Genomic DNA, 26,793 nt, shown 5'->3' with positions numbered 1-26,793 from the left:
AAACGCAAAAACGAGTTAAAATAGATCAAGTTTGACAAAGGGCTGTTCTTCGTCAAGAGTTTGAATGGTGTTTCTTGGGAGATATGATTCAATGCATGCATTGATGGAGGAGATGACATAGTCCACTACATCACATCTACTGGTTAACTGGCTTGCACAAGAGTAAATTTTATTAAAAAAAAATAATTCGAGTTAATAATAGTAAAATCACATATTTATTTTTGTTTCGTATTCAAATTTTTTTTTTGAATTTCGTCAAGAGTTAATAACAAGTAATGATATTTTTGCAATCAAACCAATTAAATCTTTTCAAATGGATTTTCTATATGTATAGAGTATTTGGAGTCTTAAGTTTTTATTTTAATTTTCTACCATGACGGTTTATTATATCACAAAATACTATTTATTTTAATCGTGTTTTTTTTCTGAATATATATTTATTTTTCTAATTTTATACTTTAATATTTAGTTTATCATTAAGTTTCATAATTTATTATGACTTGCTTTATACGAAGTTATTATGGTCTCATAACATATGTCATGGGTTTGATGGGTTAAATCGAGTGTTTTTTTTAATTGACATTTTTCTTTTTAATTTTATCATTTAACATTTGATTGATTGAGAATTAGACTTTATAATTTATTTTAGTTTACTTATATGAGGTTATCATGGTTTTATGAATCGGATCATATGTTTTGTGAATTAACTCGTGTAAAATGAGGTTGTTTTATTGTATTTTGTTTATAGATTGATTTTTTTTTTAATTTCAACCTTCATAATAATTTATTGAAAATTAAATTTTATAATTTATTTTGATTTATTTTTTATTAGATTATCATAATTTTAATCACGCACAACAACTCTCAAAAGATAAAAACACAAATGATAATATCTATATATTTTTTTCAATTTAGATACCTAAACATGTAATATTTGTAGATACCAGCATGCACTATACACTTTTGCTCCTATTTCACTATATTATATATTATTATGATATAATATAACTGCGATGATTACTTCATTGATCCGTGGCATGTGATTTTAGAAAATTAAAAAGATCACGATGTTCAAAGTAGGGCATCATTTGCTGCTCTATACGTGAAAGCAAACACGCAAACGAAAGAGATTCAAGAAGCGTGAAGCAAACGTCACGAACATTAAGTACGATTAATTATATGATTAGATCTATTGATCTCCTTTTAGTCAAACAATTAATCAATATATGTATTGTCAAAGCTAGCCGCTGTCTCATCAGTAGTTTGCGTTTACTTTGATCTAATCAACTGGCACACAGATAGAACAAAAAAAAAAAGAAAAAAAAAAGAGAGAGGAAGAAATAAACTAATTTAAAGACGATAACTAAGCTTCCGAAACAACCCGATATTATTGTCTAACTTTGACATTATTAATATTGTAAACTTAAATTTCCGCTAACCAACAATTAAAAAAAGGCAGTCAGTTGAAATTTGAACTTGCGTTGAAGAACAATCATTGTCACAGTACGTATCACCAGATAGGAAGAGGATTAATCCATTTAATTATATGTATGATATTCAAGGAAATACATGCTTGTACAAATTTTGATTTTTTTTACTTTCAAATTATCTTTTTAATGTTTTTGAATTGATTTATGTGATATTATCAATAATAAATTTTAAAAAATAATAAAAAACAATTTTAATATATTTTTAAATAAAAATTATATATTTTTGAAAACAATATATATCTGCTTTACTCTGAAAAACAATATATATGACTCTGGTCCTTCGGTTTTTAATCCTTTTTCACAATGATCATGTGTTCGGCTCCAGAATATAACATGTCCTTTCTACGATCTTTCTTTAATCTGCAGAGTCGCTTGTACAATACTCGGATATCGATAATTTGATTGGAATGTAAATATTCTGGTATCGGTCCCGAAAGTTGGTCTTAATTAGAATATTACTGGAAAGAATTGAGGAGGTTAAAGCATCTCAATCCAATAACTTAAGCTGTTATGTGAGGTTTCAGGATATAATTTATATTATTCTCTAACACCCCCTTCAAGTGAAAGCCATTTGGACTTGAAACTTACACAGACCTACTTTACCTTGTGCTTAATTTTTATCAAATAAATAGGGATGGTGAGATTCGAACTCGTGACCACTTGGTCATCAAGGCTCTAATACCATGTCAAAGAACCATCTCAACCTAAAAACTTAAATTGTTAGGTGAGGTACCAGGATATGATTTATATTATTCTCTAACAGAGAAAATTATTAATTTTTCTGATCATTAACGTGGTGAGTTGAATATCATCAAGTAATTAACACACTTGTTTGTAAATAAGTAAAAAATGTCACGTTACTTGATTTCTCTAAAAGAATTGGGTATCGCTCATCCCTTCACGGTCACGTAAACAGTGAATTTTTGTTGTTATTTTTTCAATTTAATTATTTAATATTTATTTTTTATAAATAATTTTGATTTATTTTTAATCAAGTTATCATAATATCAAATAAACATTTATTGTTTGTATTAAGTAAAAAATAATATTAAAAAATTCTTAAATTCAAAAAGAGACTATAACCGGATCATAAATTTATATAAGTGAAGCCACAAAACTCAAATTATATCACAATATTAATATTTCAAAAAATGCCAAGTTTTTTTTTTTTAAAGTTGAACCATATATTTTACTATTTATTTGAGTTGTTTTAGAATCTATTAAGTTGATTGTGTTATATTAAAAAAAAATATTTATATAATTTAATTTTAAATTTAAATTAAACAAGAAGTTATTGAGAAATTTTAAAATTAATATGCTACACTGAGTGTATTAACAAAACCAAATAATTTTTTTGCCACCTAAATGTTTTCTTTTACGTTCATTTTTTTTATTCGAATTGCAACGAAGTGCAGTTCTTTAAACTAATTAATTTTCTCAAATGAAGGCGCGTTGTCAGCTTTTAATGTCAGCAATGAGCAGATATGAATTTTCGTACGTAGCCAAAATAAATAAAAAATCAAGATTTTCCTCGATCCAGTATTATTTTCTTGATTGATGTCTATATATATACATATATCTTTTTTATATTTCTTTCTCAGCATAACGCCAAACAATTTTCTCCATCAAAGAAAAAAAGACTAATTTATCTGATCTCCGAACTCGATTTATTTCCTCTGCTAAAACTTCCAAACCGTGTACATGGAGGTGATTATTTTTTATTTGATTTGGTTCTTATACAAAAAAAAATTCAAACTAAGTTTTTTTTTTTAAAAAAATCAAAATCGAACCGAAACAGGTTTAAACTGACCGGTTTTAGTTCAATTTTTTAGGATAAAAACCGGTTTAAACCAGTTTGGCTCGATTTTTTTCAGTTTTAGTTCGGTTTTTTCGGTTTCAGGCTTATAAAACCGAACCGAACTGAACCGGTCAGTTTTTTTAAAATTTTAATCGGTTTTATTGATTTTTTTTACGGTTTGATTTTTTTTATTATTTTATTTTTGGTTTTTTTGGTTTTTTCTCACCCAAAAGCAAAAAAGAACTATAATAATCACTGCGTTTTTCTTGGAAAATGTTTTGAGAGGCACCTTTACATATTCTTCATAGAAAGTGTCCCTGATTCGATTCCATCCAGTCAGGAATGCTGGCTTTACGTTGCCATCAAAAGGGTAGGTCGAGGCCAATAATAGTCTTTGAATTTGTGGATCAATGCAGGGGAGAGAAAGAGGCGGGAGGGACCTCAGATCACGCCATGTTGACAAAGATTCTTCTTGAATCTCCAAAGTCAACTCCCATGTCAACCGGAATCATTACGTGTCGCTCAAGCACATCACATCAAAAGCAAAGGCAGTTTCTAGCCTATATCGAGGCAATTTTGTTTTTTTGGGCATTTTAACGCTACGGGCTCCATTTGGCTGTAGAATTCACACCTGGAAATCTGTGCCCTCTTAAATATTTTGAAAGCGATTTTCTGGAGTGGAAAATAAGCTATACGGTTTTCTCTATTTCACTTTTTTCTCTCCATGGGTGTATTAATATTAATATTATTAATAATAAAAAACCAGAGGCATGCAATACACATCTCGCTTTCCCAATTCAGGAAATGAAATTATTGTTCGCACAACATAGGAATAAAGGACTCCTAGTCGTCAGCGCATGGGTATACATGTTGAACACAACATCAGCAAATCGAGGCCTCAGATAGGATAAATTGGATAATCACCACACAAAATAATAAAAATAATAATATGGTTTTATCATGTTACATTTTTAAAATGTAATATTTATTAAATATTATTATATTTAAACATAACAAGATAATTATCAGGCATATACTAAATACGACGGCCAATTGATTCCTCGCGATGAAGGGAACGGCATGAAATTTAATTGCCCATTGACGTTTTCAGTCCTTGTTCGCTCACAGGGAGAGAGTAAAAGGGCATGCATCGCACGCTCCTGCCATGCCGACCACTCTAAATGTATCGTGCGCTACCTAAAATTAATGATACTGGGAGGATAACGTTGTACAGTCCTAATTCAGGACCACTTGGGCTTCTCCAGCTAGTGCTGATAGCATAATCCTCGGTACGGAAAATTAATGTTGAGGCGAGACACAGACAGGTGGGTGATTGTGAAGGAAACAAATCAGATGAAATTAGAAAACTATCTACAGTTTCTTCAATACTATATAATATAATATAGAACATAGAGTAGTGGACCCATGATGTTATAATGCCCATCCAAAATGCACCATTATGTTAAGATTAGCACATCAACATATTGATTTTCCTCATTTTTTGTTGGGATTGAATTTTTTTTTTTTTTTGACAAACGGAGTTTATTGAATGACGTGGTTTCACATTGGACTCGGAACATTATAGAATATTTCTTATAATCCGAACCAACTAACACCTTGGAGGACCATTTTATAAATGTGAACTATATAATATAATATAATAATACAAAATCTTTTCCAAACCGTCCCTGATATTTCTCTCTCCTCCTCGGGGGTCTTTCTCGAAGTGAAGTAGCAGATTCTCTAGAACTATAACCTCCCTATTTTTTTTATTTTAAAAAATCAAAAAAGTAAAATCCTGGAAATATCTGCTCTTTTTTAATAAATCAAGGAAAATATTTTATTTCACTCTATTTATAGAGAGAAACCGTCATAACTCCCCCTGCAAGCTGCCCAAAACCACTCGCCCTCCCAAAAAGGACGGAAAGCTCACTCTCATTCGGTTAGTCCTCTCTTCTTGATTCTTTTTGATCGATTTTGCAATCTGGGTTTTGCTGTTCTTGCCATTTTCTTATCAAATTTTGCTTCTTCATATGGCGGTTGCTCTAGGATGGGGTTATGTTGGATCCGTACAGATTGCTGGGGCTGAGGTTTCAGCACTGTTTGGTGGTGTATGGCTTGTCTGGATTTGTTTTTGTATTGTTTTTCATATCTGGGCGCTTTTTTTTTTGTTTTGTTTGTGATTGATTTTGCAAATGATTTTGTTTTGGTTTTTGGATCAACATTCTCGTATTTTGTTTTTAGTATTATTAGCTTTGGTTTTGTTGGGATCTTTAGAATAGTAAATTTTGGTGTGATTCTTGAGAAATCGTATGCTGACAAATTTCATTATTGAATATTTTGAATTGGAGGGACCTTTTTTCTTGCACCTTTTCTTTTGTTAATGCTAAACGCGGTAGTTTTATCATATATGATTGTAATGCCAAATTACAATGTTATAGCTATCTGATGCCAAATTACAATTTGCACTAGGACATGAACTTATTGTTTAATGATGAATTGTTTTAGCTATCTAGTGAGAAATTAATTTGAATTGCCATGTTTCACTTGTTTAAATAAATTCGAATATAGCTCCATTGTTCTTTCATTCGTAACTTGTTATTATGGACATGTAGCTCTTTTTTGGATTTTTTCAGTGGAACTGTCATTTCCACATCATATATGAACGAAGATGGGCGAATAATATTGTAGTACTAGAGGTTCAGAATTGAGCCTGCTATGCTGGAGGTCTGAATTAGTTCTTAATTCCGATAGCTAAGTCCTATAGGTTAAAGTAGGGGTGCTCTAAACTTATAATTATTCTTTTGAACACTTTATGAGCAACCAATTTGGATGAGAAGATGATCTTTACCCTTTTGAATTAACATCTTTTATTTACTGCGATGTCTTGGAGGCTTGCCCTTCTGTTAAGCGCATTTAGTTTTGTGTGGAAATTCTCTCCTTTTTTTTTACAATGCATAATTTTTTTCTTTGGTTCTTATACTGTAATTTGTCTTACTTGCAGTGGTTTGAACCAACATATTCCTTTCAATGGCTAAAGATACTTCTGGTGCCGAATCACACCCAAAACGGCAGGGACTCTTGAAAGATCAAGCCAGATTAACTAAGAAAAAGGACTGTGATCGCTTTGAGATAGTCCCAATCCAAAATCCTTTGTCATTCGAGAAAGGATTCTTTATTGTTATCCGTGCCTGCCAATTGTTAGCACAAAATAATGATGGAATGATACTGGTAGGTATAGCAGGCCCTTCAGGAGCTGGGAAAACCATTTTCACTGAAAAAATTCTCAACTTCATGCCCAGTGTTGCCACCATATCGATGGACAACTACAATGATTCAAGCCGAATTGTTGATGGCAATTTTGACGGTAATTTTGGTTTTTGCACACAACCAGTGTTGCCCCATTGTTTGCAGTAGTTTGATTGTTTTGAAGTTGAGATAAATCATGCATTTGTATGCTATTGGTTCTAATGCTGTTTTGCAACAGACCCGCGCTTGACGGACTATGACATGTTGCTCAAGAATGTTCTTGACTTAAAGGATGGGAAACCAGTTGAGGTTCCAATCTATGATTTCAAGTCGAGCACCCGAACAGGATACAGGTTGAGCTTTGCTCCGTTTTTTAGTTATCATACTTTCCAGTATCTTTTGCATTATTATAAAAATGTGAAAGTCTTTGTAACACTCCTTATGGCTTAGCATTTATCATTATATCTGGTTCTTTTTTACATTACACTCTCACTTCTCTATATAACCAGTTCTTTTGTACAATACACTCTGTATTCTCCTTGACCAATTTTTAATCATCCTTGCTTGGATTCATCCTCATCAAACAACTCTTCTTCATCCTCCTAAATCTATAACTAAATATCCCCGATTCTCCTCCTCCACCCTCATGGCTGGCCACAAAAGTGGTCGAAATCTGGCCTCACTATATCTTGCTCTACCCCAAAATTAGCAGCACTCGTGCTTGGACGCATTTCATATTAAATCCAACTTGAAAGTGAAATAAATACCAAGAACCATTTGAAATCATTAGAAAGGGAAAAGCACAAACTCAATTTTGAAAACCCCTTTTCACCGTGTAAAAATATAAAGGGGAGGAATAAAAAACTCGAGTGATATTCATTGGTGGAACTCCCAGCAAAAGTATACCATTGATGAAACAACAAGGGAAAGATCATGCACTGATCTGGTGGTGATATGTATCAATATAATGCACTAGGAAACAGGAGTGTGCTGTTTAAGAGTCATGAATAGCAAGGGCCAAGCTCTCCTAATCATGGAAAAGCAGGACCCCAAAAGTATTAGAAAAGAATAAAATTGAATTTGTATCTTTGGTTTTGTATGTGCAGGCTGTGGAACAATGAAACCTTGACCTTCAACTTTAACCTAATTTAAGTATGTAACTGTGACAGGACACTCGAAGTACCATCTTCTCGTATAGTGATTATTGAAGGAATCTATGCACTGAGTGAAAAGTTGCGACCTTTGTTAGACCTACGAGTATCTGTAACTGGGGGAGTTCATTTTGATCTTGTAAAACGGGTTTTAAGGGACATCCAACGAGCTGGCCAAGAACCAGAGGAAATAATCCAGCAGATATCTGAAACGGTGATTGTGTTATTTTATTCTCTCTGAACATGCTTTTACTTTATCATGATGTTGATTTTTAAAGTACCCACTTCTCTATTTGCAGGTATATCCGATGTACAAGGCCTTTATTGAGCCAGATCTCAAAACAGCCCATATAAAAATTACAAACAAGTTCAACCCCTTCTCTGGATTTCAAAGTCCTACTTATATATTAAAGGTTATTTTTCACTCTGTTTTCATATACTCTTTATTTATTTTTTTTATTTTTTATTTTTCAATTCTCACACAACCATTGGTTCAGGTTACTGCAGTTTATGCTTTACAGAAGTGGATTCTCCTTATCTTGCTATTGTTCAAATCAGTAGTTGTTCCAGTGACTGTATTTTTAACTTTGATTTCTGAGCATGTATTTTTATTGTAGTCAGCAAGGAAGGTAACAGTGGACCAGATCAAGCCTGTTCTCTCTGAAGATTATAAAGAGACAATGGAGCAGATTTATGACATATATCTTTTACCACCTGGTGAAGATCCAGAATCATGCCAATCATATTTGAGGATGCGAAATAAAGATGGAAAATACAATCTCATGTTTGAGGTTTGTCCTGAAACATAGTTTCCTTCTAATTAATGTTCTGCAAAATTAACTATGTGCATTGGTAAATGGTAACATAATATTATGAACTTGTGGCCAAAGAATGTAGGAGGGGTATGCTTAGATATGTTTTGAGCAGGGAAGTACAATGTGGCCAGCCTTGCCCCATCTCCCCTTGTTGGAATTTGTTATTTTTCTTACTTGAAGAGTTTCTGGGCTTCTCTTAAAAATTTTAGCTTGTCTTTTGTATACCATGTCTTTCCGCCCCTGGTCCAGCATATGCATCAGGTATACAGTATGCTATAGTTGACTTCTGAAGAAAAATGTGCATGTCCTGAAGGCTTACATTACCTCTCAAAATTTTTGTTGCAATCCTAGTAGGATGGTGATATGTTGGGTGTTATATATGGGTCTGTTGATTTTAAGACGCTGTTTTATTATGAAAAAAAATCTGCAATTGTTATCTGGTTAATTAATGATAATTCATCTTCAGGAATGGGTTGCAGATGCTCCATTTATCATATCACCAAGGATCACTTTTGAAGTCACTGTTAAACTCCTCAGTGGGCTGATGGCCTTGGGATACACAATAGCTGCTATCCTTCAAAGAAGTAGCCATTCATTCTCTGATGATAGGGTGTGTGTGAAAATTGATTGGCTAGGACAACTAAATCGTCAATATGTTCAGGTATTTATTTAATTTCATACTTTCCATCTGTTTAGTAGGTTAGCTAGTGCTTCCATGTAAATTTAAAGTATGTCGAGGTTGAAAGCACAAGTAATTAAGTACTTAAATGGCATCTCTCTCAGCTGCAGTCAAAGTTTATTGTACTTCCATAATTTTCTCACAATACCATTGAAAAACTTTCATAGTATAAATAGAGAGACTTCTTATGATAATTTGTTTTCAACCACGTGTTTTTAAGCAGTTAAACTTTATTGCATTCTTTTAGAACTAATATGGTAGCCATTATTGAGCATCTTTCAGCAAGGAAGGAGCGCGAGGTTTAGAGTTTTGGTCTCTCATGAAAATCAATGGTTATATTGTCAGTTTTAGAAACACAAAGTTAATGTAAAATTGCACTAAAATCTACAAGATTTAAATAATAAATTATTTAAATTCCTCAAATGTAGTTAATGCTTACTGATTGTGCTGAATACTTTGATCTTCGGATAATATTGGCTCGGCATTTTTCTTTTCTTGTCGAGGTTTTTTTTTGCTAGTTTCAAATGGTTTCATTCTACTCCGAACATTTACTCTTTATTGAGCTTTATATTTTGTTCTTGGACAAGGCCCATGTTATCCAATGCCAACGACAGTTATTGTCATCAACCTCTATGTATTGACGAGGAATTAGAAATACTGGATTTATGTAAGTGCGATGGTTTAGTGTTTTATTGTAGTGATTGAAACAGATGTTGCTAATCTTTTGTCCTCTTTATAGTCTCATTGTTAGTCAGTTATGTGAGCTATAAAAAAACTCACTGTGTTGATTGTAGGTGCAAGGAAGAGATCGCTTGGTTGTAAAATACATTGCAGAGCAGCTAGGTTTGGAAGGCTCATACACTCCACGTACCTATATAGAACAGATTCAACTAGAAAGGCTTGTAAATGAGGTCATGGTATGGGAATATCCAACACTTGTGATTACTTCTCCTGCAAAAGCGGTCCTGATCTGATCATTCTGCAGGCCTTGCCAGATGACTTGAAGACAAAGCTCAGCTTAGATGAGGATCTGGTTTCAAGCCCCAAAGAAGCACTTTTGCGAGCCTCTGCTGATAGGGTTGCCAGGAGATTTAAGAATGGCAAAAGGTTCTTTACCAATTCAACTCTGTTATGATTCTTTGCATCCGACACTATTTTGTCACGTTGCTAATATCCCTTTATTGTCCTTAATGTGTTGTAGTATTATTTGAAATGGCAGCTTATATACACTGATCATATTTTACATCAAACAGCGGTATGTCACACTCATATTCCTCTCAAAGGGACAAGAACTTATCTAAGCTTACTGGGCCTGCTGCAACCTCTAATAGGTTTGATGATAGCAATCTAGAGTCACCAGCTGCGCTAGCCAATCAGGTGCTCCTTTTAGCTTCTCAGTTGTTATGCTTCATTTGCCAGCATATAGTTGTTGAATTCAAGTCTTTATAGCTGTTATCTTGTTTTTATAGTTATATTATGAAGCGGTATAACTGAAGTCTTCTTGTATTATTTTATTCATTTTCTCTCATGCCACATGCATTCTTGTGTAGGGAGCCATGACTCAACTTTCAGAACAGATTTCTTCACTAAATGATAGAATGGATGAGTTCACAACCTGTATTGAAGAGTTAAATTCCAAGTTAATCATCAATAAGAACCCTCCTAGCCAACAAAATATGGCTCTCCAAGCTGAAGTGCACAATGGTTCTGCTCCAACTTCTTACTTCGTATCTGGTTTAGGCAACGGTTCCTTGACTGGATCCAGAATGTCCAATTCCTCATCTTCATCTCTGTTGGCTAAGGAGTCACCTTTAATGGAGGAGGTACCATGGCTGGTCCCTTTAAACCATCTCATAAATCTTTTCTCTACTTATGCTTATAGGTCAATACCAGACACCTGACAGGGTTCCTTTAGTCAATGATTTGAATTAAGAGGTTGACTGCTTTGATTCTAAAATACGCTTGTACTGATAGGGTGTTGAAAGTTTTTCAGAAGGGTGTTGAAAGTTTTTCAGAAGCTCTTCACAAAAGTAGGAAAAAATAATTTAATCGACTTCCAGGGATGTCACTAGTATAGTAAGATAGGATGTTTGCATAGAATGAATCTGGGTATTGAGTTGTACTGTTAACTATGTGTTTAGAACATGTCAATACTATCCAGTTGGTGGAAGTCGCATCCAATCCTTCTCATTGATTGCTCTATATTGACAGATATCAGGAATTGCCCGGGCACAGCGTCAAGTCACGCTTCAGTTGGATACGTTGAGCAATCTTCTTCGTGATAGCTTGGGAGAGAGGTTTCAGGGAGTAAGAAAAAACAGGAATATCTTGGCTGTCCGTGATGGCCAAGCTCCCCTTATTGTAGCATTGGCGATTGGTTGTGTCGGACTATGTTGGTTTATTCGAGCCCAGAATTGACTCTATTAGATTCAAATTTTTGTTTCCTGCTCCAGATATCTTTCTTTTCTTTCGATATTATTCGTAGAAGTTTTCCGCATAGGCCTCCTCTTGGTCGGGAAAACCAGATATCAATCATCCAGTTTACTATGTTTGGAGTTAGAAGCCTTCAGTTTCTCTGGTAGTCTGTACTCTGTAGGAGAGGGGTTATCAGAATTTTGTATTTGATGTCATGTTGGCAACTCTTTTTATCATATTCTGAAATAGGAAATTAATAGCAATAAGGTATTTTACCTACCTTATTACCTTTGTCTGGTTTTGTTACTACCTTTGTCTGGTTTTGTTATGCCAGGAAGTTTTTAAAATGTTTTTCGTTTAAAAATATATTATAATAATATTTTTTATTTAAAAAATTATTTTTAATATTAATACATCAAAACAATCTAAAAATCAATTTTTTTGAAAATACTGATTTAAACACATGCCGAATAGCTTCCCATCTCCCCAAAATTCTTCAATGATTACCTTTTTCCTTTTGTTCTTATGAAGGGAGTCTGATCAGAATATTTTGGAGGCTTTACCTTTGCCAAACCGATTGAAAAAATTCATTGATAAAGAAAAGTCGTTACATGAATTCATGGATTTATCAACAACAATTCTCCGGGAGAGAGAAACACGAGGTCTAGATGTATTCTGGGGACATCAACCCACAAGGAGCTCTCTCTGGACAAAAATTATTTTTCCAGTGATCGCATGATTAAAACTCCGCAAGGGCCGTTACCTCGAACCAGATGATCCATGGCACCGTGGCAACTGTTTCACCAAGCATTTCGATTTTCAAAATGGGTGGAAGTTACTTTGAAAATTTCTTGTTCTTCTACAAAAATAAACTCTTGATGATTAAATCCCTAGTTCCAGTCCATTTACACCAATACTAAAGTTTTCTCTCTTCATCTCTAAGACAGAAACTTGCTGTGAGCTTTCATTAAAAATGGATCATTAACTTCACCAGGAAAGATAGACTTGCGAACTAAACGACATGTCAACCAAATTAGCTTCCTCTCGAAGAGAAAATGGCGTGTCGTTGTGAAACCTTACGCCCAAAGACGCAAGTCACGTTACACGTGCTGTGTGCCGCTAAAATAAAAAACGAGAGGTTAAAAAATGACTAGTCAGGAGCAACAACAGCAAAGACGGACGGACGACAACAAAGAAAAATCGAAACATGTTGCTCTCAAAGTCCCGACCAATTCCTACTTCAGTCCTTGTATTTCCGATCTATCTAGGTACTTTTCTGCTCTTATTTGTGCTCCTTTTTGCCTGTCACTGACCGGGAATTTTGTGCATGTATCATTTTGTATCTCTTATATCACGAATTTGTTTAGCTCAATTTTGTAATTGAGATGTATTGCTGACGGTAGTGATTATTTGAGCCAGTTGTCAAATCTTGGATTTTAAGTCATAACAGTCCGTTTGTAGGCTCAGTAAACTGGGTTTCTTTCTGTTAAGTACCAGGTGATGAAAGTCTCAATCTTGAATCGTTATCATTTCTTTTATAGATTTCGTCAAATTTTGAGGGAAATATCATGACTTTCTTTAATTTTTTTATTTTTTATTGTTTGGTTGTTACATTTGATTGACTATAAGAGTTGGGTTTCCGTTGTTTTGGTTTGTTTCTTTAAGCTGAGAGGTTGCCAATGGGAGATGGATTCGATAAGTGATCGGCCTCAGAGCATTAGAGAAAGCATTCTCACTCGATTACCAGTACGAGATGCTGTAAGAACAATCGTCTTGTCAAGCAAATGGGGGTACCGATGGGCTACTCTTACCTTGTTCTCGAAGACAAATGTGTTAGGATGTACAGTGATAGACCTGTGGTTGAGAATCGCATCGTAAAATTCATCACTCATGCACTCTTTCTTCACCAAGGACCTGTTCACAAGTTCCAGCTTTCTACTTCGTATTTGCATTGCTTCCCGGATATTGATCAGTGGATGCTTTTCCTTTCAAGGAGTGATATTAAAGAGTTGGTACTTGAATTAGGAGAAGGCGAGTGGTTTAGGGTACCATCATGTCTTTTCAATTGTAAAAGTTAATCTGTTTGGAGCTTTTTCGTTGTAAATTTGATCCACCTCCTGCTTTTAAAGGATTCTTGTGTTTGAGGAGCCCTAGTCTTCATCAAGTTTTGGTTGCTCCTGAGGTAATTGAAAGTCTGATTTCCAGTTGTCCGCTTCTTGAAAGTCTTGCATTGTCATATTTTGATAGCTTAGCTCTTAATATCTGTGCTCCAAATCTCAAGTGCCTGTGCTTGGAAGGTGAATTTACAGATATTTGTCTTGAAAATACCCCACTTTTAGTTGTCATGTCTGTTTCTATGTATATGAATGATGATATTGCTGAATACTTTGAGCAAAGTTGGAGCTGCAATTTTATCAAGTTTCTAGGCGGTGTGCCTCTTCTTGAGAGACTTGTTGTGCACATCTACTTCGCAAAAGTAATACCTTGTCGAATTTATATTTGGTCCATAAAGTGGCAATGTAGTTTGTCTTTTTTTTTCCTTCTCTCTTAATTTAATTCTGCGTTGTTGGTGATAGTATTTGAGCATAGGTGATTATCCGGGAACACTTGCAATTACTTACAGCCGCCTAAAAATAATTGAATTGTATCAAGTTAGTTTTGAAGATACAAAAGAGATTCGTGTTGTTCTTTGCTTGATTACAAACTCTCCTCATTTGAAGGAATTTCGTATCTCAGTAAGTTGTGTTGCACATGTTGGCATCTTATTTTGTGATTTTTGGTGGAAGCATTGCTTTGTATATTAATTTACTCAAGATTGGTGCAAACCTTTTTGTCTTTGGTTTTTTTGTAGGGCTCATCAACCACAGTGGCTGCTGTGGAAGTACCGGATTTGGGATTTTGGGCAGAAGAGTGCCCTGAAGATTGTACTTTTAAACAACTTAAAGTTGTAAAGATGACAGATATGTCCGGTGTGCCACATGAAATGGAATTTTTGAAATTTTTGCTTGCGAATTCCCCAGTGCTTGAGACATTGTGTATCACACCTTGTGTATATGTCATGGATGGGATATTGAATATGCTGGTTCAGTTGGTCAGGTTTCGAAGCGCTTCTGCTGAAGCTGAAATTACATTTACCCAAGATGAAACTCCGTGTACTTCACGAAATGCCTCTTTTCTCGTGGATGTTTGTGATATTATAACATCAATGAAGTACATAATATTGACGTTGTGCACAAAATCTTGTCAGATCTTGTATCTCTTCCCTTCAGGGGTGCTGCATAATAATATTGACTTCTCTAGCTCAAAGCAGAACAAAGAACTATACATTTCTATGTACTGATCTTTTATTTTTATGAAGTACGTTATAGAAACTGACTTTTCTGGGGTTTCCTAAATGTTTTAGGAACATGCTTTGCATGGTATAAGTACCCTGCACACCTATTATTTTCCACTCAGGAACTCCGTTTATTCTCCGATCCTCTGCACCCTTGTTAATTATCATTCAGAAACTTTGTTTATTCTCTGATCCTCTACATCACTTGAGTTCTTATAAATCAATTGATGGCCATCATTGGTAGTCCGCATCTTTGAATTTTTGTTGCCATGAAATTTCCTGTAGCTGAAGAGGGAGGGTGGCCCCTTCTACCATTTGATGAAAGATCATTCTGCAAGACAGTCTTTCTAGCCACCCGTTTGACCATGAATTTGTGCCCCCAGAAACTATCAACTTTCAGGAGCAATCATAATGCTCATGTATTGACCAAGACAAATCTTTCTTCAGGGCTCGAAAGGATAAAATATTAAGTTCAGGAGGAACAAACTTTATTTGATTGTTATCATTACAATAAACCCCAGCAGAACATCTCCAAAAAAATTCTTCACTCGACCAACAAGCAGAAAAAGACATTAACACTCAACTATGTCATTTTTTCGGATCCCGGTTCTGTACAGCTAGAAATTGAGAGACAGCTTTAGAGCTCCAATATGTGGCTACTATACAACAAGCATGTTTTCATACGCTGTATCACATCCTTTTGAAAGTTCATAAATGCTCTCTGTTTGAAAATCATGTCACCTGGGTCCAGAGAGCTCCATTGCCTGGACAAGCAGCGAGGAGTCATCAGTCAGATCAGAATATCTTTCCGAAGACGAGAACTCGTTGGCTCTTGATCTAGTTTCTTCAGCTCTCTGAGAAGCTTCCCACTTTTCAGCGAGCCCGTCTCCTTCTAACATCCGAACCACTTCTGACATTTTAGGTCTATGACTTGGAAGGTATTGGGTACATAACAGAGCTACTTGAACTATTTCTTCAAGCTCAATTCGGTCGTAGTTGTTTTTCAGATCCTTGTCAACTAACAATTCCAGCTTCTTTTCCTGATGAATCTTCTTCACCTGTAATTAAGATCATAAATTCATTCTTGTCCAGAAATGGGACTTGGATTAGCCTGAAAAGTATCTGAAGGCGTGTTTGTTTAGCTTACCCAGTCAAGCAATGCTCCTTTCTGGTTCGTTGACTTCCCGAATTCCAGAGCTCTTAAGCCAGATATTAATTCTAGCAGAAGTATTCCAAATCCAAAAACATCTGTTTTCTCAGAGGACTGGCCTGTTGATAGATACTCAGGGGCTATGTGCCCCACAGTGCCCCTCACAGCAGTTGTCACATGTGAGTCCTGGTGATCCAACAGCTTTGCCAATCCAAAATCTCCTACAACAGCCTCGCAATAATCATCAAGTAATATATTTGCAGCCTTCACATCCCTGTGAATTATCTTGGGATCGCATTGTTCATGCAAGTATAATAAACCTCTAGCTGCTCCTAAGGCAATTCTCTTCCTCGTACCCCAATCCAGGGCTGGTTTGGCTGCAAGAGAAACAAAAGGCACAATTTTCATATCTTGATCAAAGAATGGTCAATCATATGTTATGAGACTCGCAGGTTCTAGGCATCCTGTGTGGAAATCAGAGGTATATCAGAATAGAGTTAGCTATCTTGATGGATGCATTACCCTTGAGACGAGTAGCAACACTCCCATTAGACATGTACGGGTAAACCAATAGCCTTTCAGTCGTTGTCATGCAAAATCCATAGAGACGAAGTAGATTTCGATGCACTGCTAGGCTGATCATCTCAACTTCAGTCTGGAATTGGATCTCTCCACCTATGGCATTTCCATCTTTGAGCCTCTTCACTGCTACAACAGTTCCATCTTGGAGATACCCTTTGTAGACGTTCCCAAAGCCACCTTTTCCTATCAAGTTCTTGCTGCTGAAGTTGTTTGTAGCAACCTGAAGTTCTTTGAATTGAAAGCTCCTCAAGTTTCCGAGGTTGAGTTCTTCATTATGTTGTTCTGATGTTTTTGAAAAGAGAAAATGTTAGAACTATTGACATGTCCGTTGCTATCAACCACCCGATGCTGTCAACAGCTTTATATTTTTCAAGTCTATTTATGCCACACTAACCATTAACATCAAAGAATATTTGCTGGTTGTGTCTTTGTCTCCACCAAAGAATGAAGCCAAATCCAAGAACCAACAGGCAGATGCAGCCTAGGCTTGAACCAAAGGCCAGGGCAATTTTGTGGCTCTTGTTATTTCCAGAAGGCTGAGAATCTTAGGAAACAAAGAAAGACATTTGAGCATAATTTAAAGGGAGTAATATAGGATTTAAGATTTGAAATTCGAAACTCGAAACGCATAATGAAAGTACAACAATCTCAAAAAGCATTTGATAGCCTAGAAAGGATAAAACAATCATGATCTTCAAATTGAAGTCAAAAGCAAAATAATTGCAAATTAAAAGAAAGCAAAAGGGAAGCGCAACAACAGCAACTTTTAGAGCAGAAGAAGTTAAAACTTGAAATTAAGTAGGTAACTTTGTAACAGGCGGGAAAGACAATTACTTTGTGAATTATTCAGGGCCACAGATTGGGGAACTGGTGTGGTTCCAGCACAGCCTTGCTCAGTTCCACATATCAGAGGATTTCCTACAATGCTGTGTCAATAAAAGCAACGTCAATTATTTTGCTTGCTGTTCTGATCAAGCGAAAGAGAAATATAGAAGGACAGATAGGTTTTAGGATTGACTTACTTGAATGTTTTAGCATGAACAGGTGGTACAGGAGTGCTCAAATCATTGTAAGACAAGTCCCTGGGACATTAAACAAAATTCAAACAAATCATATAGATCTTTTACCAAGGAAAAATGACATACAGCAATAGCAGAAGGATAAGGGTTTGAAGAAAATTACAGAAAGGTAAGTTGAGTCATGTTAACCAAAGAGGCGGGAATTGCTCCATCAAGACTGTTATTGTTCAGCCTCCTGATCCAAACTCAAAAACCCTCTGTCAGTTTTCAGACTCTTTGGAAACTTTTAAAATTAATGATCACCTCCTAATTCTAAAATTGTTATGAAAAAAAGAAAAAAGTGCATGTATACACTTTGTGCTTACAGGTATTGGAGGCTATTAAGATTGGACAGAGCACTTGGAATTTGGCCACTGAAGTTGTTACTGGAAAGATCAATTGTTTTAAGCTTGGAGAGCCTTCCAAGCTCAGAGGGTATATGTCCCGAAATATTGTTATCCTGTAGAAGCCTGCAAAACACCATATTGTGAATAGAAATACAAAAGTAAAAATAAAAATCATATTTTCTGGAATATTAATTGATTGAATACTCACAGAGACTGGAGATTCGTTAAGTTTCCAATAGATGGGGAAAGAGTGCCAGATAAACGTTGGCTTGGAGCTCCTCTGCAAAAAAAAAAAAATTAACCACTTCAAATGCTCTTTCTTACTTGAACTTTCATTAATCTTGGGTTCTTTCGATGTATTTGTTTCTCTATTCAGCTAAGTTTTGGTTAGTTTAGTAATTAGTGCTACTTACAGGCTAGTGACAAAATTATCAGGAGAACAAGTGACCATCGCCCAACTGCATGGATCCACAGCATGCTCATCCCAGTTAAGAATATTATGAGGATCGTGCAATGAGTTCTTAATGCCCATCAAAGCCTCCACTGAGAGGAAAAGGAAAAGGTAAATATGACTTCAAGCTCTTAACTTCTCAAAAGATTTAGAAAGACAAATAGGATTCTCCGTAGCTGAGTAAAACTCCAGTTACCTTCATAGTTAACACCTGCAGCTGTTAGCTCTCCATAAGCAGTAGTCCATAAACAGATTAACGAAGCCACACAACAGAAAAGAGCATTCTTTTTGCCTGCCTCCATTGAAACGAAGGTATAAAACCAGATGGTATAGTTGCCAAAACCAGTTTCTGCTGAGGTAAGGGGGTTAAGAATGGTGTGAAAAAAAATGAAAGATTCAATAAAAACAGTGCTGATGTGGGCTTTGTTTTGTCTCGGTATTACACCAAGAACCAGGCAGTACTACAACTGCTCATGCTTATCTATAATTGCACTTGATCGCACCTTATGTCAAAGAGGCCAGGAGTCAAGAAAACCAGAGGTTTTGATAGGGACACTAGAATTCTGAAAGAGAAGTAACATGCCTGCCACTGGCTACGCAAAGTTGCAAGAAAAGAATATATAAAGCAAGAAGCTACACTCACCAAATCTAGATAATATCAAAAGATGATTGATAAAGAAGAATTCCTCTTTCAATCATGCATTAGTGCATAGAAAAAGGACTGTTGTAGAATTTCTGTATTCTATTCCAAGATTAGGGAGAGAAAAAAGGTGGAAAAAGCAAGTGAAGTATTAACTGTTAAGCATTGTACATCAAATAATTAAGAGCATTTTAACGATAATCACTGTGGGTCAAGGTAAAAAGAGACGATGACAATGAGAGTGGACAAGTGTTGGGATTTGCTTTGGTTTGCTACGCTTCTGCTGTGGCCTGTGGGAATCCAACATTCCCTGAAGCACTTGGCCATTTTCTTAAAAAAATTACGTCTCAAAATTCCGTTCTTCTTCTCTTACTTTAGCTTTAATTATTATAAGAGAAAAAATGACAATCTCGAGGGAATTAAACTTGGAGATTCGTGATGTGGTGATTTGCCCCTCGTAAGATCTTTGCTGTGTGAATTATTTCTCACATTTGCTATTATTTTCTTTCATTTTTTATTCTCCTTTGAATTTCCCTCATACCCCAGTTGGGTTTTGCTTTATTGATTCCAAAACAATTCCATTGTCTCCACAGTCAACAGACAGTCCCATTAAATTATCCCAAAAGCAGCCAGCTTAGAGGTAAAGGCTGCCCCTCTCTTTCTTTCTACAAGTTATATGTATTTATACACTCATGAAGGGTCCTACAGAACTATGTGCATTTACTGCCATCTGGCATCAACTCAACACCTGGTAATGCTTGTTTATAACCGAATATTGTGTTTAATGCATCTAGACCCTCTCTTTTATGCTTTTAATATAAAAATTATTGGAAAAATATATAAAAAAAATTGAATCAGATTAATAACTTAAATGTATTCTTACAAAGACACTCAGCACGCGCGTACACACACAGGTAGAGTTAGGGTCCAATTACAAACAAAATACTTGTAGTAACAGATTAATTATTGATAGCACTTGTAGTAGATAGGAGCACGTGCAAAGCAGACTCAATAATGGCCGTTGACTTGATGTTCAAACATATTTCATGATCATCATGGAATGGAAGTAGTATATCATTATTGTTAATGATTCGACATAAAGCTTACAATTAAGATAAGGGTTAGGACTTGGTATGGACACTAGCTAGCTAATTAACTTCGAACGCAGTTTAGGTCTTGATAGAGACATTTAACTCTTTTCGAATGCAATTTCAGTTCCCATGTCATGGATATTGGCTAATGCCTCTGCATGATTTCCTATGGTCAGAAGGAACCAGCATTTGACAGAGACTTCACCTTAAATGCCTCTCAACTGAGCGATTCTTGTTCCTGGCTCTTGCCCTGGCCTCGCTACAGGAGTTGACTTTCGGTACGCAAAGCGTCAGCTAAAGCATGGTTGTTTCTTTTCTTTTCCTTTTTATTATTATTATTTTGGTCAATATTTATAGCCAATTGGAGGAGCTTGTGGGAAATATGAGCATCTTATATATGCAGGTGGAGACTAGCATATGCATAGAAGCCACAAAAATAAAAATGGATATTCTGCTGAAGATATATATCAGGCAGGAAATTTGGATGCATCCAAAAAACTCTGTATCTTTATTTGGTGGTTGATTGATAAAGGATTTAACACCAACAAATCACAATCTCTCTAAAAGAAAGTTGGATACTGTAGCCAAAAAAAAAACAGTCGGATATAAATTAGCTCCATGCACCGCCTTTTAAAAGGCATGAAAATTGCATTGCAACGACTGAGAAGAAAGAACTCCTGTAAGGTAGGATTCAGATCAGGAAAGTTAGGGCCCGCCTACCACTTATCTCTCTTGTGAATGGGACATGGCACACTAAGAATATAAAATTATGGGAGAGAAAGAGTGTGGTAGGACCAATTATGCCGGTGGATTTGCCCTTGGGTTAACGTTAGCTGTAAATTATTAAGCAGCAAAGTCGCTTTGTATATGCTGTCGTTCCCTTCACCCCCATCGACCAATTAGTACTCCATTTAGTGGATCCATGGTGCGTGTCCCCCCCCTGAGATTTTGATAAAGATTTGATGTCTATTTCAGCCAAGGAAATCCCTGCTTTGCTCAAGCTCCAACGCCTTAAATTTAACTCTTCCCCTTCCTGGTTTAACATAGCTGAACTTGCCAGTCGATACCGAAGGACGTATTGAGCAATGGCTACCGAGGGCTTGGGGTCAAAAGAGGAGTCAAAACAAGAGAAGTTGATGACTAGTAACCCTAATGAAGATATGCACCATGGACATCCAACAAATGAGTAGGAAATAATTGCTCTTTCTTACCACTTGGCTTGTTTGAATTGCATAAAGAGAAAAGAGAGTACCATTATTCTTTCAAAGCAAACAAAATACGTACCAATTCACACGACTCGGATCAGACGTTGTCCCTTAAAAATTAAAAAGAAGACATTACAAAGCATCCAAAATAGTCGACACTCTCTAACCCCACCTTGTGCCCCAATTACCTCACACACATTTCTTCCATCTCCCACTTCGGTCATGCACCCACTACCTCTCACGGGTCCGCTGCACTGTCATGTACTCCTTGATAGCTTTAGTTCCATGGTGACTTATTGCAAGGGCAGAAAAATACTGATAAAATGCTTTTTTCATGTCATTTATAGAATGGTTAAAGCCTGCTTTAAAGCAATGATTCATACAAGTTTTTCGGTCGGTGGGAAAATCAAAAGAAAAAAAAATCAAGGAACAAGGTAAGATGACAGTACTTAGGATTATAGGATAGTGCTGGTGAAGTCTACAAAACTGTATCTCTGGCAACAAATTTACCTCCTTCCAACGGCCTTGCTAATTCATTATTGATTTATTGTCATTTCCCTTTTCGTTTTGAAGTTCTCTAAAGCAAAAACTCAAGGTAAGGATCTGATAAGCAGTTGTCAAAGGATTTCAAAACCAAACGGAATGGTAAATTGCGATGGTGGCTGTTGATAATAGAAAAATCTAAAACAAACAAGTTTTCATTTTTTATTTCCAAGGATTTCAAGAACAGGGGAAGAAAAATACCAAACAACCACTGAATTGTTGTTCCACGAATGATTTTGACCTAATCAGAAACCAAGAGGTGTGTTCAAATACTAGCAAGGCTCCCTCTATAGAAAGGCCAAGGCAGAATAAATTCTGTTCCAGAAGGGGGCACTTTAAAAGCTTAGGATACCTCACACGCAAGCCATACCTTTTAAGACTTCCCTTTTGTAGTGCGTGCACGGCCTTTACTCTCTCCCTGAATTCCTGATACCACCCAATAAAAAAGAGGGCGAGGAAAGCAACAGTCACCTGATGCTCTTTTTCCTCCCTGTAAAACTCTTCTCATTGGCTATATTTGGAATGTTATTAGTACCAAAGGCAGCCATAAGGAAAGGGGAGAGAATAGTTCAAATGCGTATCAGTGAGTGTACATGAGCGCATATGGAGCCAAATGATCTAAAAGGAAACAGTACTTAAATAGCTTTTTGTTGAATAATCTTGGTCCCATGAAGACAGACCCACATGCACCAATTACACTGTTCGAGTCTAAGAACAATTTTCTTTACTCATTTTGTCACTTGGTCCAAATCTTTATTGCTGGGAGTCACTTAAGCCTAATCAGTGATTAAAGAAGAGAATCTAACAGTAATTCAGCTTTTCCTATCTTAAGAATTTTTTAGGTGGTCTTTAATCAGTCACTAAAGCAGGATCCTGGCATGTTAAAGTGAAGATCACAGTTCAAATCTGTCTTCTTAGCGTCCCTGTTAATAATAAGATTTTTATTTTGAAGCATTAGAAAAAGCAAAGTGGAACAAACAATGCCAAGACAAGAAATCATGCAACTTTATACATTGAAGTCTAATGCTATAGCAACAGAATTCTATACCCATGCTTGCATACATCAGACAATGATAATAAAGAGAGGCTTAACTGGTAGCTGTTGATCCACGAAATTTAAGAAAAAAATGTAGATAAACCATGGTTGTAGGCAAGGAAAACATTGGAGAACAAACAAGCATGGCACAGAAAATGGCGTTAAGGTATAAACTAGATGAAGTCTATCTAAGATATCCTGAACTTAGTTACGACTTTAGAGACGACAATTTACAGCTCTGATTTGGATTCTCAACAGGGGCATGTGTATCCGCAAATCAAAATTAAGACGCTCTTCAAAGTTCAACTTTGCAGGGGCAAGTGGCTTTGGCTAGTGACCTTGTTCAATAAAACTGGCGAGGAGCTACAAAAACAAAATAAATTCCCTACAAGCTCCTTTTTGAACTCTCAACTTTCCTGCTTTCTAATAAAAGTAGAAAGATCTGTGAGCAAATTGATACAAGACAACGGCCAAAAAAAAGGAGCAGCTTTGAGCGGCTCGTGATGCCCTAAGCTAGGCACATTTAGAACCAACTTCAGAAGGAATTTTCAGCACATCATGTTGGAATAAACTTTCCATAATGATATTTCCTTTCCGTGCAAAGTTCTTTGAACCTAGATCCATCTGCTAACGAGCCTCAATCTCACCCCTTTCACATGCTCTGCTAGAACACATAGTCGCTACAAGGGGATTTTGGTTTCCAAAACTGAGGATTTTGCATCTCATTGGACTGACTTTCAGTTACAAATCCGAGGATTTTTCGAGTATAAAGTTTCGAGTATAAAGTTTTTGCCAAGATCCTAAGGAGAGGAAACCCTTTCCTCCCGTGATATCCTCCGACATCACCCAGGTATCTGCAATTAACCACGTAGACCCAGAGTGGTAGGAGATTAAACCTTTTTCTAGAGATGTCAACTACATTTTAGCTCCTTATTGCAATATCTCGTGCTAAGTTGTTAGATGTCACAGGACATCAAGCTTTGGCAGATTTTGCGACAGCAAGCATGAACGTTACCTCATATCACGCCAAATCTTAAGAAACACATGCCATCCAACAATATACACTTGTATTTGAGCATGCGTGCGTTCTAGCTGCTGTTCAGTTTTCACCATCGCAATATGCTTAAAGCAATGAAGCTGATATTGAGTTCAATCATTTAAAATATATCAAGCATTTCAATAGGAAAGTAGTCGTCAGTCAGCTAAATAGGATTCTACTCCATATCAAAGAAAATAACACCAATAGATTCTTGTCCCATTTCAAAGGCAAGTAAATTTAATCAGACCATAAGAAATAGAAACCACGAAGGCGAGTGTACTGTGGTAGCATTAGTTAGCAAAAGAAAACACACCACAGCTGCGTTTGTCTTTCAAAAAAGTGAGGAAGTAAGTTCAGATACATCAGAAACAACTTGATCATAATCTGCCTTCAATTTTTCTTGATCCTCCTTGCCTATCTCCCCCTTGGTAGGCTTGGTTAACACTAGAACACAACAAGTAGGCCTTTTGGTGGCTCCAGCACTAGCGAGGTCCTGAAAAATAATGCCACAAAATGACCATGAAATTATTGACAAAGAATTGTAAGCCCAAAGAAAGGATTCTTCCACTTCAATAAGCATCTTGAAGCGTTCCACCTCCATGAATTTACTAATAAGATACCAGAATATTAAAGGGTCGTACAGATGTAAATCTCTGGAATAATTTCATAGGCTTTGGGCCCAAACATGTTGAAGATTGGGATCGCTTCCCAAGTAACATGCACAATTATGATGTTGATTGGTTCCATAACAAGCCAGATGTATAGGTAAATGTTTGATGACAATTGAACCGTCCAAACAAGAACAAAAAATAGTACATAGCTGTAATTCTGATTCAAAATGATAAAAAAGAAAAAACTAAAATATAAACATTACAACAACTAAATGGTCTGTCTTTCTTTTAATCAAGCGTGATGAACATTATTACAGAAATAGCATTCTAAGAAAAAAAAATCTAAGATTAAACAACACTTAATAGAAAACGAAAAGGTCCCAACAGAAGAAATAAACTTGCAGGGTACTAGGGTTACTTGGCACGCATTTTTTAGCTATGATTTGCCCGTCAAATGGAAAAAAAATATTAAAGAAATATTACGTAGCTGAGAACTTACTTCTTTAGAAGTAACATAAACATAAGGAATGTCAGACTCTTCACATAAGATGGGAACATGAGTAATGACATCGATTGGTGAAATGTTTCCAGCTATTATGCATAATCTGTCACAGAAACGAAAATTTCAATTAGTTTAAGCTATTTATTCATCACAGCTTACAGTCAAATAAAAATTTTCAGAAGTAACAAGACAGACCCTTTATGGCCACGACGAATGCTCTTCACTACTTCCTTCACTCCTCTCTTCAAGCATTTTGATTCAGATGCTATACATACACAAGCAAGTAAAGAAAAACAAAACCCAAAAATAAGGACCCCAAAAAATAATTGCAAACCATCAATGAAGTTGCTAGTTAATAGTTAAAAATCAGTACCTTTACGAACGAGCTTCAGAGTTCGTTTGCAGAGTTTTTTGCCAGCTAAGGGTTTGGCAATGGGAGCCAAGCTTGTTATCTTCTTCTTCTCTTTTATGTTTGATCTCTCTGTTTCGCTATCACTTCCCATCTCTGTCTGTCTCTCTCTCTCTCTCTCTGCAGCTGGAAATCAACAGGCGAAGGTGGGTGGCGGGGAATGGTAGAGTTTAGGGTTTTATTTTGTTTTCTAGGGTTTTAACATTTGTTAGACCTGTTGATCTGGACCTTTCGTTGTGAAGAAATTTAGAACGAAAAAATCAACGGCTAGGGATTCTTTAATTAGTGAAGCATAAAATTAAACAAGAAGGGTAAAAAAACGAAAAAGTAACTGTTGGCAATCGAGCCCAGGTCTCTGCCGCCGCATTTAGAGGGTGTTTTGTATTGGGCCAAAAACGCTGTTTAAAATTTGAAAAAACAATTTAAAATTAAAATTATTTTTTTAATTATTTTAACTTACTGATATGAAAAATAATTTTTAAAAAATAAAAAATATTATTTTAATGTATTTTTAATTAAATAATTAAAATATTATTTTAATTGTTGAAGTATCATCACATATACAACTTAGATATCAAACTTGTTTATTTTTATTTTGCTATAAAAAAGTTAAATGCAATGGAATTCTGGCTTTTCCTGGGCATCATATTCACTCGAGATTAGGAAATAAATCTCTTTTCTTGGACATCATATTTCCTAGTGAATGGGAGTGCTAGTCAGATCTTCTTCTTCTTTTTTCCCTTGATATACATTATTAGAAATTTTGCAATGTTTGAAAAATAAATCAATATTGTTTCATTAATGTGTATAGCTAACTTAAAATGGTGATTTTTTCACTGGTCGAAAATATTTTATAATTACGGTAAAAAAGATAATTTATTAAAAAAACAATATGTTTAAATTGTGATTACCAGGTCATTTGTCATTTATTCAAAAATATTTGGAAATAAAATATATAATTAAACCAATCATATATCAAATAATTTTTTTCACCAATGCAAAGTTAAAATATAACATGAAAACATAAGATAATAATTTCATCATGAAATGCATTTTTTTTTTGTTTGTTATCATCCAATCTTCACCTTTCATCATTAAATCCAATTTCTTTCAAAATACGATCAACTTTCAATTCTTTATATATTTTATACGTTTTAGTTATTATATTAATTTTCAATGGTGATATTCATTTTCCTTC

The 26,793-nt window shown here is 35.5% G+C and overlaps 3 protein-coding genes and 1 pseudogene across 5 annotated transcripts; 2 read left to right on the top strand and 2 right to left on the bottom strand.

Annotated features, from left to right (window-relative positions):
• Nucleotides 1–5,019: 5,019 nt before the first annotated feature.
• On the top strand, nucleotides 5,020–11,888 carry LOC7485928 (inorganic pyrophosphatase TTM2). 3 transcript variants are annotated; one of them, XM_024606386.2, is made up of 13 exons: nucleotides 5,028–5,230; nucleotides 5,338–5,399; nucleotides 6,293–6,655; nucleotides 6,776–6,890; nucleotides 7,707–7,902; nucleotides 7,988–8,101; nucleotides 8,306–8,479; nucleotides 8,970–9,164; nucleotides 9,977–10,099; nucleotides 10,168–10,289; nucleotides 10,436–10,559; nucleotides 10,733–11,005; nucleotides 11,394–11,888. In XM_024606386.2, the coding sequence occupies exons 3-13, from the start codon at nucleotides 6,319–6,321 to the stop codon at nucleotides 11,598–11,600; spliced, it is 1,980 nt and encodes a 659-aa protein (XP_024462154.2). In that variant the 5' UTR covers nucleotides 5,028–5,230; nucleotides 5,338–5,399; nucleotides 6,293–6,318; the 3' UTR covers nucleotides 11,601–11,888. The 3 variants fall into 3 exon arrangements, 2 of the variants coding, with proteins under 2 accessions (XP_024462154.2, XP_002312355.3); XM_002312319.4 differs by lacking the exon at nucleotides 5,338–5,399; XR_002983178.2 differs by lacking the exons at nucleotides 5,338–5,399; nucleotides 11,394–11,888 and having other exon boundaries at nucleotides 5,020–5,230; nucleotides 10,402–10,559; nucleotides 10,733–10,882.
• Nucleotides 11,889–12,368: 480 nt separating this feature from the next.
• Nucleotides 12,369–15,118, top strand: LOC7483902 (F-box/FBD/LRR-repeat protein At1g13570-like; annotated as a pseudogene).
• A 272-nt stretch (nucleotides 15,119–15,390) lies between these two features.
• Nucleotides 15,391–19,158, bottom strand: LOC7483901 (protein NSP-INTERACTING KINASE 2). The gene is made up of 11 exons (XM_002311372.4): nucleotides 18,716–19,158; nucleotides 18,482–18,611; nucleotides 18,277–18,348; nucleotides 18,048–18,191; nucleotides 17,846–17,917; nucleotides 17,686–17,745; nucleotides 17,498–17,589; nucleotides 17,058–17,207; nucleotides 16,604–16,945; nucleotides 16,079–16,458; nucleotides 15,391–15,989 (listed from the first exon to the last, which is right to left on the bottom strand). Exons 1-11 carry the CDS (start codon nucleotides 18,819–18,821, stop codon nucleotides 15,669–15,671), a joined length of 1,869 nt encoding a protein of 622 aa, XP_002311408.3. The 5' UTR covers nucleotides 18,822–19,158; the 3' UTR covers nucleotides 15,391–15,668.
• Nucleotides 19,159–24,232: 5,074 nt separating this feature from the next.
• LOC7485927 (H/ACA ribonucleoprotein complex subunit 2-like protein) lies at nucleotides 24,233–25,786 on the bottom strand. Its single transcript, XM_002311371.4, has 4 exons — nucleotides 25,560–25,786; nucleotides 25,382–25,451; nucleotides 25,184–25,289; nucleotides 24,233–24,566 (listed from the first exon to the last, which is right to left on the bottom strand). Exons 1-4 carry the CDS (start codon nucleotides 25,687–25,689, stop codon nucleotides 24,405–24,407), a joined length of 468 nt encoding a protein of 155 aa, XP_002311407.1. The 5' UTR covers nucleotides 25,690–25,786; the 3' UTR covers nucleotides 24,233–24,404.
• Nucleotides 25,787–26,793: the final 1,007 nt, after the last annotated feature.

This window comes from Populus trichocarpa, chromosome 8 (genome assembly GCF_000002775.5).
Source record: "Populus trichocarpa isolate Nisqually-1 chromosome 8, P.trichocarpa_v4.1, whole genome shotgun sequence".
Lineage (NCBI taxonomy): Eukaryota > Viridiplantae > Streptophyta > Magnoliopsida > Malpighiales > Salicaceae > Populus > Populus trichocarpa.
Note: the sequence above shows the minus strand (reverse complement) of the source record. Positions and strands in the feature narration are given on the sequence as shown.

What these genes read in the sequence shown, in the direction of transcription:
- LOC7483901 (XM_002311372.4), bottom strand. Translation starts at nt 18,821, where the DNA reads ATGGAGGCAGGCAAAAAGAATGCTCTTTTCTGTTGTGTGGCTTCGTTA. An exon ending in CTTAATAGCCTCCAATACCT is followed by an intron (nt 17,918 to 18,047) that starts GTAAGCACAAAG and finishes AGTTTGGATCAG; the next exon opens with GAGGCTGAACAATAACAGTC. An exon ending in GGCCCTGAATAATTCACAAA is followed by an intron (nt 17,208 to 17,497) that starts GTAATTGTCTTT and finishes TTGTTTCCTAAG; the next exon opens with ATTCTCAGCCTTCTGGAAAT.
- LOC7485927 (XM_002311371.4), bottom strand. Translation starts at nt 25,689, where the DNA reads ATGGGAAGTGATAGCGAAACAGAGAGATCAAACATAAAAGAGAAGAAG. An exon ending in TCTGAAGCTCGTTCGTAAAG is followed by an intron (nt 25,452 to 25,559) that starts GTACTGATTTTT and finishes GTGTATGTATAG; the next exon opens with CATCTGAATCAAAATGCTTG. An exon ending in ATTCGTCGTGGCCATAAAGG is followed by an intron (nt 25,290 to 25,381) that starts GTCTGTCTTGTT and finishes TTTCTGTGACAG; the next exon opens with ATTATGCATAATAGCTGGAA.
- LOC7485928 (XM_002312319.4), top strand. Translation starts at nt 6,319, where the DNA reads ATGGCTAAAGATACTTCTGGTGCCGAATCACACCCAAAACGGCAGGGA. An exon ending in TCCAGCAGATATCTGAAACG is followed by an intron (nt 7,903 to 7,987) that starts GTGATTGTGTTA and finishes CTCTATTTGCAG; the next exon opens with GTATATCCGATGTACAAGGC. An exon ending in AGTCACCTTTAATGGAGGAG is followed by an intron (nt 11,006 to 11,393) that starts GTACCATGGCTG and finishes CTATATTGACAG; the next exon opens with ATATCAGGAATTGCCCGGGC.